The sequence below is a fragment of the Cinclus cinclus genome, chromosome 29, assembly GCF_963662255.1.
Source record: "Cinclus cinclus chromosome 29, bCinCin1.1, whole genome shotgun sequence".
NCBI lineage: Eukaryota > Metazoa > Chordata > Aves > Passeriformes > Cinclidae > Cinclus > Cinclus cinclus.
The window spans coordinates 708,307-722,716 of NC_085074.1; the positions used below are offsets into that span (position 1 = coordinate 708,307).

The following is a 14,410-nucleotide window of genomic DNA, read 5'->3' on the forward strand; positions in this document are numbered from 1 at the left end:
TGTGGCTTGGCAAGGAATGCCCACAAAGACGTGTTCTTGAAAACCCTTTGGGATTTCCTGTGCAGAAATTGGGGCTCTATTGCACTGGCTCCTGAGAGTCCTGAAGGCTGGGCATTAGACAGTGAGGTTGCTGCCAGTTCATGGGCCCAGTCACATGGGCTATGACATTCTGAAAGAATCCTCCCATGTAACGGTCATTAACTCCCTGAGGAATGGGATGGTTGCCCCAGGGAAAAACCTACAAGGATCAAAGACTCTTGGCTTACTGTTGTGAAGTACATGGGTTAGGTGACTGCTGGGGTAAACACATCAGCAAGCTCTGTGCTGAAGGACAGTGGTTCTTAGAACAACCCTTCTTCCTGACTGGGAATTAGTGGGGACTTCTGTGCCGGCTGAAACACTCTGAACCAAAATTTCAGCCCCATCAAGCTTTCTGGAAAAGATTTGGCAAGGGTTTGTTTTGGGTCAATACAGGGGCTGTGACCCCAGCCTCTTGCAGTCCCCATGGGCAGAGGGACCGAACCCTTTGTGCAACTGCTGAAAGAAAACCCTTGGTGTCTGTGGCTTTTGAGGTGGAAGGGCAGCAATTGTGCCTTAGTCATGCCCCAGGAGACTAAAAGACCAGAGCAGTAACACTGAGAATTCCCATGCTTGCACTCACTGTGAACTTCGTAAGCCATGTAGGTGGTGAGTCCGCTGCACATAGCGGTGATGTCTATTCCGTAGGAGTTGAGGTTGTTGACCAATCCATTGGTGACAAAGGTGATCTTCTTGGTCAGCCTTCCAAGACCGAGCAGGTTCTAAACATGAAAAACCAGCATTCAGCACACTGAGTGTCAGATGCTCGTTCCAGCTTGGGCTATTCCTAGCTCTGGAATAATGACTCAGGCATGGATGCTTGAGTCCCACCTGCCTTTACGGACGCCATTTAATGCCCTGGGGGTCTGTGGAACCACTAGCAAGCCTTGTAGGCAGCTCTAAAAGCAGAGCTCGTTCTAATGGAGTCAGGGTGCAGGGAGCCTGAGGGCAAGTGGTAGCACAACAGAAGCACTGTAGGGCTCCACAGAGAACAGCTTTGCCCAGCCAGCTGCAGACATCCTCAACATCCTCAGAGAGAGTTGTGGAGGGAATAATGTAGCCCCTTCCTTCTTTAGGCCAGGCATTCCTACAACAAATTTCTCATCTATTCTAGAACTGAGTGCAAAGAAACTCTGCCACTAGAGACAATCTGATCCTCTCCAGAAAGGAAAAGCACATGAAGAAATGGCCTGATGATCTCCAGGGCCAGGAAGCTGCTCCTCCTTTGGAATCTTACCCTGCTCTCTTGTGCCAGGCGCGCCAGATTGTCAAAGCGGGGCATCTCGCTTCTGTTCATGATGGAAATGTAGCAGGTGTTCTGTTGCGTGACTTTGGTTGCAATGACGCCCTGTGAAATGAAGTTATTCAGCTCTCACAATTCAGTTTTTTTCCAACTGTTAGTATTGACATAAAATCAGGAGGGAAACAATAACAAATGCTGGGAGTTTATACCCTCCATCGTGAACTCCAAATGGTTAGAATAAGAAACAATCACTGACCCAGGGCCGGCTGGACAAGGAGCCAGACTACCTGGATGCTTTTTGAATGAGTCCTGTCCCTGCTACTCACCGTGTTGTAGTTCCAGATGGTTTTCCAGGAGAAGCTGCCAGTCATTTGCTCAATGATTGCCACGTGCCATTGCCTGTTGATGGTCACAATTTGGGACTGGCCACCAATGATGACTTGTGTGTTGTTGAGGATGATGCCTGGAATCTGCTGAGACTGAAAAGCCAAGGGAAAGAAGACATTTTGCCTTTGAAGGGAGCCAGTGATGTGCCCAAAGCTTCTGAAAAATCCCTGCTGCAATGGAAGGATTGCTGCCTCTGGGAAGTGTCGGCACTGCTCGCAATCTTTTCTAAAATACCCCGAATCAATGCCTGCTTTTGGGCAGAGGCTGTAAGAAATCTTTCCATGGATTCAGGGAATCATTGCCGCAAATGCCAGCTGTTATTTGGTGCCTTTGGACGATGCCGTGTGCAAGAGCCCTGGCCACAGTTAATCTGTGCTCAAGGTCTTGAATGGCAACCTCTTCTCACCCATTGCTCTTTTGAAGCATCTGCAGCCTCCAGCAGGAAGCTGTCGATGAGGAGATGCCAGGCAAGGAGGGCATCAGGGTTGGCTTTGGGCAGCAGCTCTGGAGTCCCCCCATTTGGTCTAAGCAATGGTAAGAGCTAAGGTTTTCTCACCGGGAAATTGACACTGCCATTGCCAATGCAGTACTTCAGCTCCACAGCTCTCAGGACATCGAGGGTAATGCATGATCCCAGAGGCACCTGGGGTCCTTGGGAAACTGGAAAAGAAAAGACAAAACCCCATGCGCCAATGCCTTAGACCTTGGCTTGCTGTCTTTAGGGGGGTGCTGGGGTAGCTCGGAGCCAGCCAGGTTCCGAAGAATTGCTGTACTGGGAATGGTTGAGCTGTACAAGAGACAGATTCTCTTGAAATCCCCATGGAGCACTGGCTCTGTGGCTCAGCAGGGAATGCCCACAACGACGTAGTCTTGAAAACCCTTTGGGATTTCCTGTGCAGAAATTGGGGCTCTATTGCACTGGCTCTTGAGAGTCCCGAAGGATGGGCATTGCACATTGAGGCTGCTGCCAGTTCATGGGCCCAGACACATGGGCTATGATATTCAGAAAGACTCCTACCAACTGGAAGTCATTTAAGTACTTAAGGATAAACCTACAAGGATCGAAGCCACATGGCTTAGTATTGTGAAGCACAAGGGTCTGGTGGCTGCCTGGGCAAAGTTCAGCAGTAAGCTCTAACCTGAAGGACAGCAGTTCTTAGAATGACACTTCTTCCTGATGGGATATTTCAGGAAAGAACAGTTTGAAGCAAAACTCTCTAGGCCCTAATTTAAGCCCCATTAGCTTCCTGGAGATGAGCTGTAAGGATGTGGTTTGGTTCATTTATGGGGGCTGTGACCCCAGCCTCTTGCAGTCCCCATGGGCAGAGGTGCCAAACCCTTTGTGCAACTGCTGAAAGAAAACCCTTGGCGTCTGTGGGTTTTGAGGTGCAAGAGCAGCAACTGTGCCTTAGTCATGCCCCAGGAGACTAAAAGACCAGAGCAGTAACACTGAGAATTCCCATGCTTGCACTCACTGTGAACTTCGTAAGCCATGTAGGTGGTGAGTCCGCTGCACATAGCGGTGATGTCTATTCCGTAGGAGTTGAGGTTGTTGACCAATCCATTGGTGACAAAGGTGATCTTCTTGGTCGGCCTTCCAAGACCGAGCAGGTTCTAAACATGAAAAACCAGCATGCAGCAAGCTGAGTGTCAGGAGCTAGTTCCTGCAAGGCCTGTTCCTCTGGCTGTTTGAGCCCAACGTGCCTTTAGGAACATCTTTGAATTCCCTGGGGGTCTGTGGGACGACTAGCAAGCCTTGTAGGCAGCTCCAAAGGCAGAGCTCGTTCTAAGGGAGTCAGGGTGCAGGGAGCCTGAGGGGAAGTGGCAACTCAAGGAAAGCGTTGAAGAGGAGATGAGGAGTGTGGCCGCTCTGTGGAGCCAGAGCTCCTTCCAAAGCATTTGCACATTTGCTGCCCTGGTCCCTCAGAGGCACTCAGGCTGGAAGGCTGGAAGGCCGGCAGGAGAAGTCTCTTCCTGCCGCCCGTTCTAACCTGGAACCCAAGAGAACAGGAGCAAGGCTGGTCAGATACATTTGCTCTCTGACTATTTGCAGGAGGTGCTTAGGGCCCCTCTCTGTGACCCCCTGGGTGCTCTAGTGGGACAGGTCTTTCTGAACAACTCCCATGGGCTTTGTTTCAAATAAATTGCTCCTCTCTTGTCCTCCTGGAATGATCTGTGGCCCGGCTCAAGTCCCTTGCTGCCTTCCTGCTGTCTTCTCTCATGCCCTCTGCTTCCCTCTGCTCTCTAGCTCCTTCCTTAGCTAGGGCCACAAGTCTCCAGGCATGTGGGGGAAGGGTTCAGGAATAGGGAGACGCTCTCTCATGCCCCAAAGGACAAGGGAATCTGGTCAAGAGTAGCTGCAACAGCAAGTTTGGAGCTGACCAATGCAGTTTGGTACCGAACAGTCTATGAAGAACTTTGAGATCTAGGCATTCCAAAAAGATTAAGGCCCTTGAAGGGCTCCTCAGAGCCCTTTGCTTTACGCAGCAAACTGCAGAGCTCAACATCCTCCGAGAAAGTGGAGCTGGGGGAAGGATAATACAGCCCCTTCCTTCTTTAGGCCAGGCATTCCTACAACAAATTTCTCATCTACTCTAGAACTGAGTGCAAAGAAACTCTGCCACTAGAGACAATCTGATCCTCTCCAGAAAGGAAAAGCACATGAAGAAATGGCCCGATGATCTCCAGGGCCAGGAAGCTGCTCCTCCTTTGGAATCTTACCCTGCTCTCTTGTGCCAGGCGCGCCAGATTGTCAAAGCGGGGCATCTCGCTTCTGTTCATGATGGAAATGTAGCAGGTGTTCTGTTGCGTGACTTTGGTTGCAATGACGCCCTGTGAAATGAAGTTATTCAGCTCTCACAATTCAGGTTTTTTTCCAACTGTTAGTATTGACATAAAATCAGGAGGGAAACAATAACAAATGCTGGGAGTTTATACCCTCCATCGTGAACTCCAAATGGTTAGAAAAAGAAACAATCGCCGACCCAGGGCCGGCTGGACAAGGAGCCAGACTACCTGGATGCTTTTTGAATGAGTCCTGTCCCTGCTACTCACCGTGTTGTAGTTCCAGATGGTTTTCCAGGAGAAGCTGCCAGTCATTTGCTCAATGATTGCCACGTGCCATTGCCTGTTGATGGTCACAATTTGGGACTGGCCACCAATGATGACTTGTGTGTTGTTGAGGATGATGCCTGGAATCTGCTGAGACTGAAAAGCCAAGGGAAAGAAGACATTTTGCCTTTGAAGGGAGCCAGTGATGTGCCCAAAGCTTCTGAAAAATCCCTGCTGCAATGGAAGGATTGCTGCCTCTGGGAAGTGTCGGCACTGCTCGCAATCTTTTCTAAAAAACCCCGAATCAATGCTTGCTTTTGGGCAGAGGCCGTAAGAAATCTTTCCATGGATTCAGGGAAGCATTGCCGCATATGCCAGCTGTTATTTGGTGCCTTTGGACGATGCCGTGTGCAAGAGTCCTGGCCACAGTTAATCCGTGCTCAAGGTCTTGAATGGCAACCTCTTCTCACCCATTGCTCTTTTGAAGCATCTGCAGCCTCCAGCAGGAAGCTGTCGATGAGGAGATGCCAGGCAAGGAGGGCATCAGGGTTGGCATTGGGCAGCAGCTCTGGAGTCCCCCCATTTGGTCTAAGCAATGGTAAGAGCTAAGGATTTCTCACCTGTCCGTTGCCACTCCAGTTGCCATTCCAAATGCCACTGCCATTCCAATTGTTACCGCCGTTCCAACCGCCATTCCAGTTGCCATTCCAATTGTTACCACCGTTCCAACCTCCATTCCAATTGATACCGCCATTCCAATTGTTACCGCCATTCCAGTTGTTACCGCCATTCCAATTGCCATTGCCATTCCAATTGTTGCCGCCATTCCAGTTGTTACCGCCATTCCAATTGCCATTGCCATTCCAATTGTTACCACCATTCCAATTGCCGTTCCAGTTGCCATTGCCATTCCAATTGCCATTCCAGTTGCCATTCCAGTTGCCATTCCAGTTGCCATTCCAGTTGCCATTCCAATTGCCATTGCCATTGCAGTACTGAAGCTCCACAGCTCTCAGGACATCGAGGGTAATGCATGGGCCCAGAGGCACCTGGGGTCCTTGGAAAGCTGGAATACAAGAGAAGACAAAACCCCATGAGCCAGTACCTAAGACCTTGGCTGTATTTTTACAAGAGGGTGCTGGTTTTGCTGTCAGCCAGCCAGGGTCTGGAGAATTGCTGCACTGAGAATGTTTGAGCTGTACAAGGGACAGATTCTGTTGGAGTCCCCAAAGAGCACCAGCTGTGTGGCTTGGCAAGGAATGCCCACAAAGACGTGTTCTTGAAAACCCTTTGGGATTTCCCGTGCAGAAATTGGGGCTCTATTGCACTGGCTCCTGAGAGTCCTGAAGGCTGGGCATTAGACAGTGAGGTTGCTGCCAGTTCATGGGCCCAGTCACATGGGCTATGACATTCTGAAAGAATCCTCCCATGTAACGGTCATTAACTCCCTGAGGAATGGGATGGTTGCCCCAGGGAAAAACCTACAAGGATCAAAGACTCTTGGCTTACTGTTGTGAAGTACATGGGTTAGGTGACTGCTGGGGTAAACACATCAGCAAGCTCTGTGCTGAAGGACAGTGGTTCTTAGAACAACCCTTCTTCCTGACTGGGAATTAGTGGGGACTTCTGTGCCGGCTGAAACACTCTGAACCAAAATTTCAGCCCCATCAAGCTTTCTGGAAAAGATTTGGCAAGGGTTTGTTTTGGGTCAATACAGGGGCTGTGACCCCAGCCTCTTGCAGTCCCCATGGGCAGAGGGACCGAACCCTTTGTGCAACTGCTGAAAGAAAACCCTTGGTGTCTGTGGCTTTTGAGGTGGAAGGGCAGCAATTGTGCCTTAGTCATGCCCCAGGAGACTAAAAGACCAGAGCAGTAACACTGAGAATTCCCATGCTTGCACTCACTGTGAACTTCGTAAGCCATGTAGGTGGTGAGTCCGCTGCACATAGCGGTGATGTCTATTCCGTAGGAGTTGAGGTTGTTGACCAATCCATTGGTGACAAAGGTGATCTTCTTGGTCGGCCTTCCAAGACCGAGCAGGTTCTAAACATGAAAAACCAGCATTCAGCACACTGAGTGTCAGATGCTCGTTCCAGCTCGGGCTATTCCTAGCTCTGGAATAATGACTCAGGCATGGATGCTTGAGTCCCACCTGCCTTTACGGACACCATTTAATGCCCTGGGGGTCTGTGGAACCACTAGCAAGCCTTGTAGGCAGCTCTAAAAGCAGAGCTCGTTCTAATGGAGTCAGGGTGCAGGGAGCCTGAGGGCAAGTGGTAGCACAACAGAAGCACTGTAGGGCTCCACAGAGAACAGCTTTGCCCAGCCAGCTGCAGACATCCTCAACATCCTCAGAGAGAGTTGTGGAGAGAATAATGTAGCCCCTTCCTTCTTTAGGCCAGGCATTCCTACAACAAATTTCTCATCTACTCTAGTACTGAGTGCAAAGAAACTCTGCCACTAGAGACAATCTGATCCTCTCCAGAAAGGAAAAGCACATGAAGAAATGGCCTGATGACCTCCAGGGCCAGGAAGCTGCTCCTCCTTTGGAATCTTACCCTGCTCTCTTGTGCCAGGCGCGCCAGATTGTCAAAGCGGGGCATCTCGCTTCTGTTCATGATGGAAATGTAGCAGGTGTTCTGTTGCGTGACTTTGGTTGCAATGACGCCCTGTGAAATGAAGTTATTCAGCTCTCACAATTCAGGTTTTTTTCCAACTGTTAGTATTGACATAAAATCAGGAGGGAAACAATAACAAATGCTGGGAGTTTATACCCTCCATCGTGAACTCCAAATGGTTAGAATAAGAAACAATCACTGACCCAGGGCCGGCTGGACAAGGAGCCAGACTACCTGGATGCTTTTTGAATGAGCCCTGTCCCTGCCACTCACCGTGTTGTAGTTCCAGATGGTTTTCCAGGAGAAGCTGCCAGTCATTTGCTCAATGATTGCCACGTGCCATTGCCTGTTGATGGTCACAATTTGGGACTGGCCACCAATGATGACTTGTGTGTTGTTGAGGATGATGCCTGGAATCTGCTGAGACTGAAAAGCCAAGGGAAAGAAGACATTTTGCCTTTGAAAGGAGCCAGTGATGTGCCCAAAGCTTCTGAAAAATCCCTGCTGCAATGGAAGGATTGCTGCCTCCGGGAAGTGTCGGCACTGCTCGCAATCTTTTCTAAAATACCCCGAATCAATGCCTGCTTTTGGGCAGAGGCCGTAAGAAATCTTTCCATGGATTCAGGGAATCATTGCCGCATATGCCAGCTGTTATTTGGTGCCTTTGGACGATGCCGTGTGCAAGAGCCCTGGCCACAGTTAATCTGTGCTCAAGGTCTTGAATGGCAACCTCTTCTCACCCATTGCTCTTTTGAAGCATCTGCAGCCTCCAGCAGGAAGCTGTCGATGAGGAGATGCCAGGCAAGGAGGGCATCAGGGTTGGCATTGGGCAGCAGCTCTGGAGTCCCCCCATTTGGTCTAAGCAATGGTAAGAGCTAAGGTTTTCTCACCGGGAAATTGACACTGCCATTGCCAATGCAGTACTTCAGCTCCACAGCTCTCAGGACATCGAGGGTAATGCATGATCCCAGAGGCACCTGGGGTCCTTGGGAAACTGGAAAAGAAAAGACAAAACCCCATGCGCCAATGCCTTAGACCTTGGCTTGCTGTCTTTAGGGGGGTGCTGGGGTAGCTCGGAGCCAGCCAGGTTCCGAAGAATTGCTGTACTGGGAATGGTTGAGCTGTACAAGAGACAGATTCTCTTGAAATCCCCATGGAGCACTGGCTCTGTGGCTCAGCAGGGAATGCCCACAACGACGTAGTCTTGAAAACCCTTTGGGATTTCCTGTGCAGAAATTGGGGCTCTATTGCACTGGCTCTTGAGAGTCCCGAAGGATGGGCATTGCACATTGAGGCTGCTGCCAGTTCATGGGCCCAGACACATGGGCTATGATATTCAGAAAGACTCCTACCAACTGGAAGTCATTTAAGTACTTAAGGATAAACCTACAAGGATCGAAGCCACATGGCTTAATATTGTGAAGCACAAGGGTCTGGTGGTTGCCTGGGCAAAGTTCAGCAGTAAGCTCTAACCTGAAGGACAGCAGTTCTTAGAATGACACTTCTTCCTGATGGGATATTTCAGGAAAGAACAGTTTGAAGCAAAACTCTCTAGGCCCTAATTTAAGCCCCATTAGCTTCCTGGAGATGAGCTGTAAGGATGTGGTTTGGTTCATTTATGGGGGCTGTGACCCCAGCCTCTTGCAGTCCCCATGGGCAGAGGTGCCAAACCCTTTGTGCAACTGCTGAAAGAAAACCCTTGGCGTCTGTGGGTTTTGAGGTGCAAGAGCAGCAACTGTGCCTTAGTCATGCCCCAGGAGACTAAAAGACCAGAGCAGTAACACTGAGAATTCCCATGCTTGCACTCACTGTGAACTTCGTAAGCCATGTAGGTGGTGAGTCCGCTGCACATAGCGGTGATGTCTATTCCGTAGGAGTTGAGGTTGTTGACCAATCCATTGGTGACAAAGGTGATCTTCTTGGTCGGCCTTCCAAGACCGAGCAGGTTCTAAACATGAAAAACCAGCATGCAGCAAGCTGAGTGTCAGGAGCTAGTTCCTGCAAGGCCTGTTCCTCTGGCTGTTTGAGCCCAACGTGCCTTTAGGAACATCTTTGAATTCCCTGGGGGTCTGTGGGACGACTAGCAAGCCTTGTAGGCAGCTCCAAAGGCAGAGCTCGTTCTAAGGGAGTCAGGGTGCAGGGAGCCTGAGGGGAAGTGGCAACTCAAGGAAAGCGTTGAAGAGGAGATGAGGAGTGTGGCCGCTCTGTGGAGCCAGAGCTCCTTCCAAAGCATTTGCACATTTGCTGCCCTGGTCCCTCAGAGGCACTCAGGCTGGAAGGCTGGAAGGCCGGCAGGAGAAGTCTCTTCCTGCCGCCCGTTCTAACCTGGAACCCAAGAGAACAGGAGCAAGGCTGGTCAGATACATTTGCTCTCTGACTATTTGCAGGAGGTGCTTAGGGCCCCTCTCTGTGACCCCCTGGGTGCTCTAGTGGGACAGGTCTTTCTGAACAACTCCCATGGGCTTTGTTTCAAATAAATTGCTCCTCTCTTGTCCTCCTGGAATGATCTGTGGCCCGGCTCAAGTCCCTTGCTGCCTTCCTGCTGTCTTCTCTCATGCCCTCTGCTTCCCTCTGCTCTCTAGCTCCTTCCTTAGCTAGGGCCACAAGTCTCCAGGCATGTGGGGGAAGGGTTCAGGAATAGGGAGACGCTCTCTCATGCCCCAAAGGACAAGGGAATCTGGTCAAGAGTAGCTGCAACAGCAAGTTTGGAGCTGACCAATGCAGTTTGGTACCGAACAGTCTATGAAGAACTTTGAGATCTAGGCATTCCAAAAAGATTAAGGCCCTTGAAGGGCTCCTCAGAGCCCTTTGTTTTATGCAGCAAACTGCAGAGCTCAACATCCTCCGAGAAAGTGGAGCTGGGGGAAGGATAATACAGCCCCTTCCTTCTTTAGGCCAGGCATTCCTACAACAAATTTCTCATCTACTCTAGAACTGAGTGCAAAGAAACTCTGCCACTAGAGACAATCTGATCCTCTCCAGAAAGGAAAAGCACATGAAGAAATGGCCCGATGATCTCCAGGGCCAGGAAGCTGCTCCTCCTTTGGAATCTTACCCTGCTCTCTTGTGCCAGGCGCGCCAGATTGTCAAAGCGGGGCATCTCGCTTCTGTTCATGATGGAAATGTAGCAGGTGTTCTGTTGCGTGACTTTGGTTGCAATGACGCCCTGTGAAATGAAGTTATTCAGCTCTCACAATTCAGGTTTTTTTCCAACTGTTAGTATTGACATAAAATCAGGAGGGAAACAATAACAAATGCTGGGAGTTTATACCCTCCATCGTGAACTCCAAATGGTTAGAAAAAGAAACAATCGCCGACCCAGGGCCGGCTGGACAAGGAGCCAGACTACCTGGATGCTTTTTGAATGAGTCCTGTCCCTGCTACTCACCGTGTTGTAGTTCCAGATGGTTTTCCAGGAGAAGCTGCCAGTCATTTGCTCAATGATTGCCACGTGCCATTGCCTGTTGATGGTCACAATTTGGGACTGGCCACCAATGATGACTTGTGTGTTGTTGAGGATGATGCCTGGAATCTGCTGAGACTGAAAAGCCAAGGGAAAGAAGACATTTTGCCTTTGAAGGGAGCCAGTGATGTGCCCAAAGCTTCTGAAAAATCCCTGCTGCAATGGAAGGATTGCTGCCTCTGGGAAGTGTCGGCACTGCTCGCAATCTTTTCTAAAAAACCCCGAATCAATGCTTGCTTTTGGGCAGAGGCCGTAAGAAATCTTTCCATGGATTCAGGGAATCATTGCCGCATATGCCAGCTGTTATTTGGTGCCTTTGGACGATGCCGTGTGCAAGAGCCCTGGCCACAGTTAATCCGTGCTCAAGGTCTTGAATGGCAACCTCTTCTCACCCATTGCTCTTTTGAAGCATCTGCAGCCTCCAGCAGGAAGCTGTCGATGAGGAGATGCCAGGCAAGGGGGGCATCAGGGTTGGCATTGGGCAGCAGCTCTGGAGTCCCCCCATTTGGTCTAAGCAATGGTAAGAGCTAAGGATTTCTCACCTGTCCGTTGCCACTCCAGTTGCCATTCCAAATGCCACTGCCATTCCAATTGTTACCGCCGTTCCAACCGCCATTCCAGTTGCCATTCCAATTGTTACCACCGTTCCAACCTCCATTCCAATTGATACCGCCATTCCAATTGTTACCGCCATTCCAGTTGTTACCGCCATTCCAATTGCCATTGCCATTCCAATTGTTGCCGCCATTCCAGTTGTTACCGCCATTCCAATTGCCATTGCCATTCCAATTGTTACCACCATTCCAATTGCCGTTCCAGTTGCCATTGCCATTCCAATTGCCATTCCAGTTGCCATTCCAGTTGCCATTCCAGTTGCCATTCCAGTTGCCATTCCAATTGCCATTGCCATTGCAGTACTGAAGCTCCACAGCTCTCAGGACATCGAGGGTAATGCATGGGCCCAGAGGCACCTGGGGTCCTTGGAAAGCTGGAATACAAGAGAAGACAAAACCCCATGAGCCAGTACCTAAGACCTTGGCTGTATTTTTACAAGAGGGTGCTGGTTTTGCTGTCAGCCAGCCAGGGTCTGGAGAATTGCTGCACTGAGAATGTTTGAGCTGTACAAGGGACAGATTCTGTTGGAGTCCCCAAAGAGCACCAGCTGTGTGGCTTGGCAAGGAATGCCCACAAAGACGTGTTCTTGAAAACCCTTTGGGATTTCCCGTGCAGAAATTGGGGCTCTATTGCACTGGCTCCTGAGAGTCCTGAAGGCTGGGCATTAGACAGTGAGGTTGCTGCCAGTTCATGGGCCCAGTCACATGGGCTATGACATTCTGAAAGAATCCTCCCATGTAACGGTCATTAACTCCCTGAGGAATGGGATGGTTGCCCCAGGGAAAAACCTACAAGGATCAAAGACTCTTGGCTTACTGTTGTGAAGTACATGGGTTAGGTGACTGCTGGGGTAAACACATCAGCAAGCTCTGTGCTGAAGGACAGTGGTTCTTAGAACAACCCTTCTTCCTGACTGGGAATTAGTGGGGACTTCTGTGCCGGCTGAAACACTCTGAACCAAAATTTCAGCCCCATCAAGCTTTCTGGAAAAGATTTGGCAAGGGTTTGTTTTGGGTCAATACAGGGGCTGTGACCCCAGCCTCTTGCAGTCCCCATGGGCAGAGGGACCGAACCCTTTGTGCAACTGCTGAAAGAAAACCCTTGGCGTCTGTGGGTTTTGAGGTGCAAGAGCAGCAACTGTGCCTTAGTCATGCCCCAGGAGACTAAAAGACCAGAGCAGTAACACTGAGAATTCCCATGCTTGCACTCACTGTGAACTTCGTAAGCCATGTAGGTGGTGAGTCCGCTGCACATAGCGGTGATGTCTATTCCGTAGGAGTTGAGGTTGTTGACCAATCCATTGGTGACAAAGGTGATCTTCTTGGTCGGCCTTCCAAGACCGAGCAGGTTCTAAACATGAAAAACCAGCATGCAGCAAGCTGAGTGTCAGGAGCTAGTTCCTGCAAGGCCTGTTCCTCTGGCTGTTTGAGCCCAACGTGCCTTTAGGAACATCTTTGAATTCCCTGGGGGTCTGTGGGACGACTAGCAAGCCTTGTAGGCAGCTCCAAAGGCAGAGCTCGTTCTAAGGGAGTCAGGGTGCAGGGAGCCTGAGGGGAAGTGGCAACTCAAGGAAAGCGTTGAAGAGGAGATGAGGAGTGTGGCCGCTCTGTGGAGCCAGAGCTCCTTCCAAAGCATTTGCACATTTGCTGCCCTGGTCCCTCAGAGGCACTCAGGCTGGAAGGCTGGAAGGCCGGCAGGAGAAGTCTCTTCCTGCCGCCCGTTCTAACCTGGAACCCAAGAGAACAGGAGCAAGGCTGGTCAGATACATTTGCTCTCTGACTATTTGCAGGAGGTGCTTAGGGCCCCTCTCTGTGACCCCCTGGGTGCTCTAGTGGGACAGGTCTTTCTGAACAACTCCCATGGGCTTTGTTTCAAATAAATTGCTCCTCTCTTGTCCTCCTGGAATGATCTGTGGCCCGGCTCAAGTCCCTTGCTGCCTTCCTGCTGTCTTCTCTCATGCCCTCTGCTTCCCTCTGCTCTCTAGCTCCTTCCTTAGCTAGGGCCACAAGTCTCCAGGCATGTGGGGGAAGGGTTCAGGAATAGGGAGACGCTCTCTCATGCCCCAAAGGACAAGGGAATCTGGTCAAGAGTAGCTGCAACAGCAAGTTTGGAGCTGACCAATGCAGTTTGGTACCGAACAGTCTATGAAGAACTTTGAGATCTAGGCATTCCAAAAAGATTAAGGCCCTTGAAGGGCTCCTCAGAGCCCTTTGTTTTATGCAGCAAACTGCAGAGCTCAACATCCTCCGAGAAAGTGGAGCTGGGGGAAGGATAATACAGCCCCTTCCTTCTTTAGGCCAGGCATTCCTACAACAAATTTCTCATCTACTCTAGAACTGAGTGCAAAGAAACTCTGCCACTAGAGACAATCTGATCCTCTCCAGAAAGGAAAAGCACATGAAGAAATGGCCCGATGATCTCCAGGGCCAGGAAGCTGCTCCTCCTTTGGAATCTTACCCTGCTCTCTTGTGCCAGGCGCGCCAGATTGTCAAAGCGGGGCATCTCGCTTCTGTTCATGATGGAAATGTAGCAGGTGTTCTGTTGCGTGACTTTGGTTGCAATGACGCCCTGTGAAATGAAGTTATTCAGCTCTCACAATTCAGGTTTTTTTCCAACTGTTAGTATTGACATAAAATCAGGAGGGAAACAATAACAAATGCTGGGAGTTTATACCCTCCATCGTGAACTCCAAATGGTTAGAAAAAGAAACAATCGCCGACCCAGGGCCGGCTGGACAAGGAGCCAGACTACCTGGATGCTTTTTGAATGAGTCCTGTCCCTGCTACTCACCGTGTTGTAGTTCCAGATGGTTTTCCAGGAGAAGCTGCCAGTCATTTGCTCAATGATTGCCACGTGCCATTGCCTGTTGATGGTCACAATTTGGGACTGGCCACCAATGATGACTTGTGTGTTGTTGAGGATGATGCCTGGAATCTGCTGAGACTGAAAAGCCAA

At 50.2% G+C, this 14,410-nt stretch overlaps 1 protein-coding gene across 1 annotated transcript in view; it reads right to left on the reverse strand.

The window, feature by feature from the left end:
• The window catches only part of LOC134054589 (uncharacterized), a 48,540-nt gene that overhangs the window by 24,522 nt on the left and 9,608 nt on the right, over positions 1-14,410 (reverse strand). The window contains exons 15-33 of the mRNA XM_062510444.1: positions 14,246-14,398; positions 13,913-14,023; positions 12,667-12,805; positions 11,741-11,828; positions 10,766-10,922; positions 10,433-10,543; positions 9,187-9,325; positions 8,280-8,362; positions 7,651-7,803; positions 7,318-7,428; positions 6,664-6,802; positions 5,380-5,816; positions 4,763-4,915; positions 4,430-4,540; positions 3,184-3,322; positions 2,265-2,368; positions 1,648-1,800; positions 1,316-1,426; positions 662-800 (exon numbers count right to left, since the gene is read on the reverse strand). Coding sequence (XP_062366428.1) covers positions 662-800; positions 1,316-1,426; positions 1,648-1,800; positions 2,265-2,368; positions 3,184-3,322; positions 4,430-4,540; positions 4,763-4,915; positions 5,380-5,816; positions 6,664-6,802; positions 7,318-7,428; positions 7,651-7,803; positions 8,280-8,362; positions 9,187-9,325; positions 10,433-10,543; positions 10,766-10,922; positions 11,741-11,828; positions 12,667-12,805; positions 13,913-14,023; positions 14,246-14,398 — 2,731 coding nt within the window. The remainder of the gene's footprint in view (positions 1-661; positions 801-1,315; positions 1,427-1,647; positions 1,801-2,264; positions 2,369-3,183; positions 3,323-4,429; positions 4,541-4,762; positions 4,916-5,379; positions 5,817-6,663; positions 6,803-7,317; positions 7,429-7,650; positions 7,804-8,279; positions 8,363-9,186; positions 9,326-10,432; positions 10,544-10,765; positions 10,923-11,740; positions 11,829-12,666; positions 12,806-13,912; positions 14,024-14,245; positions 14,399-14,410) is intronic.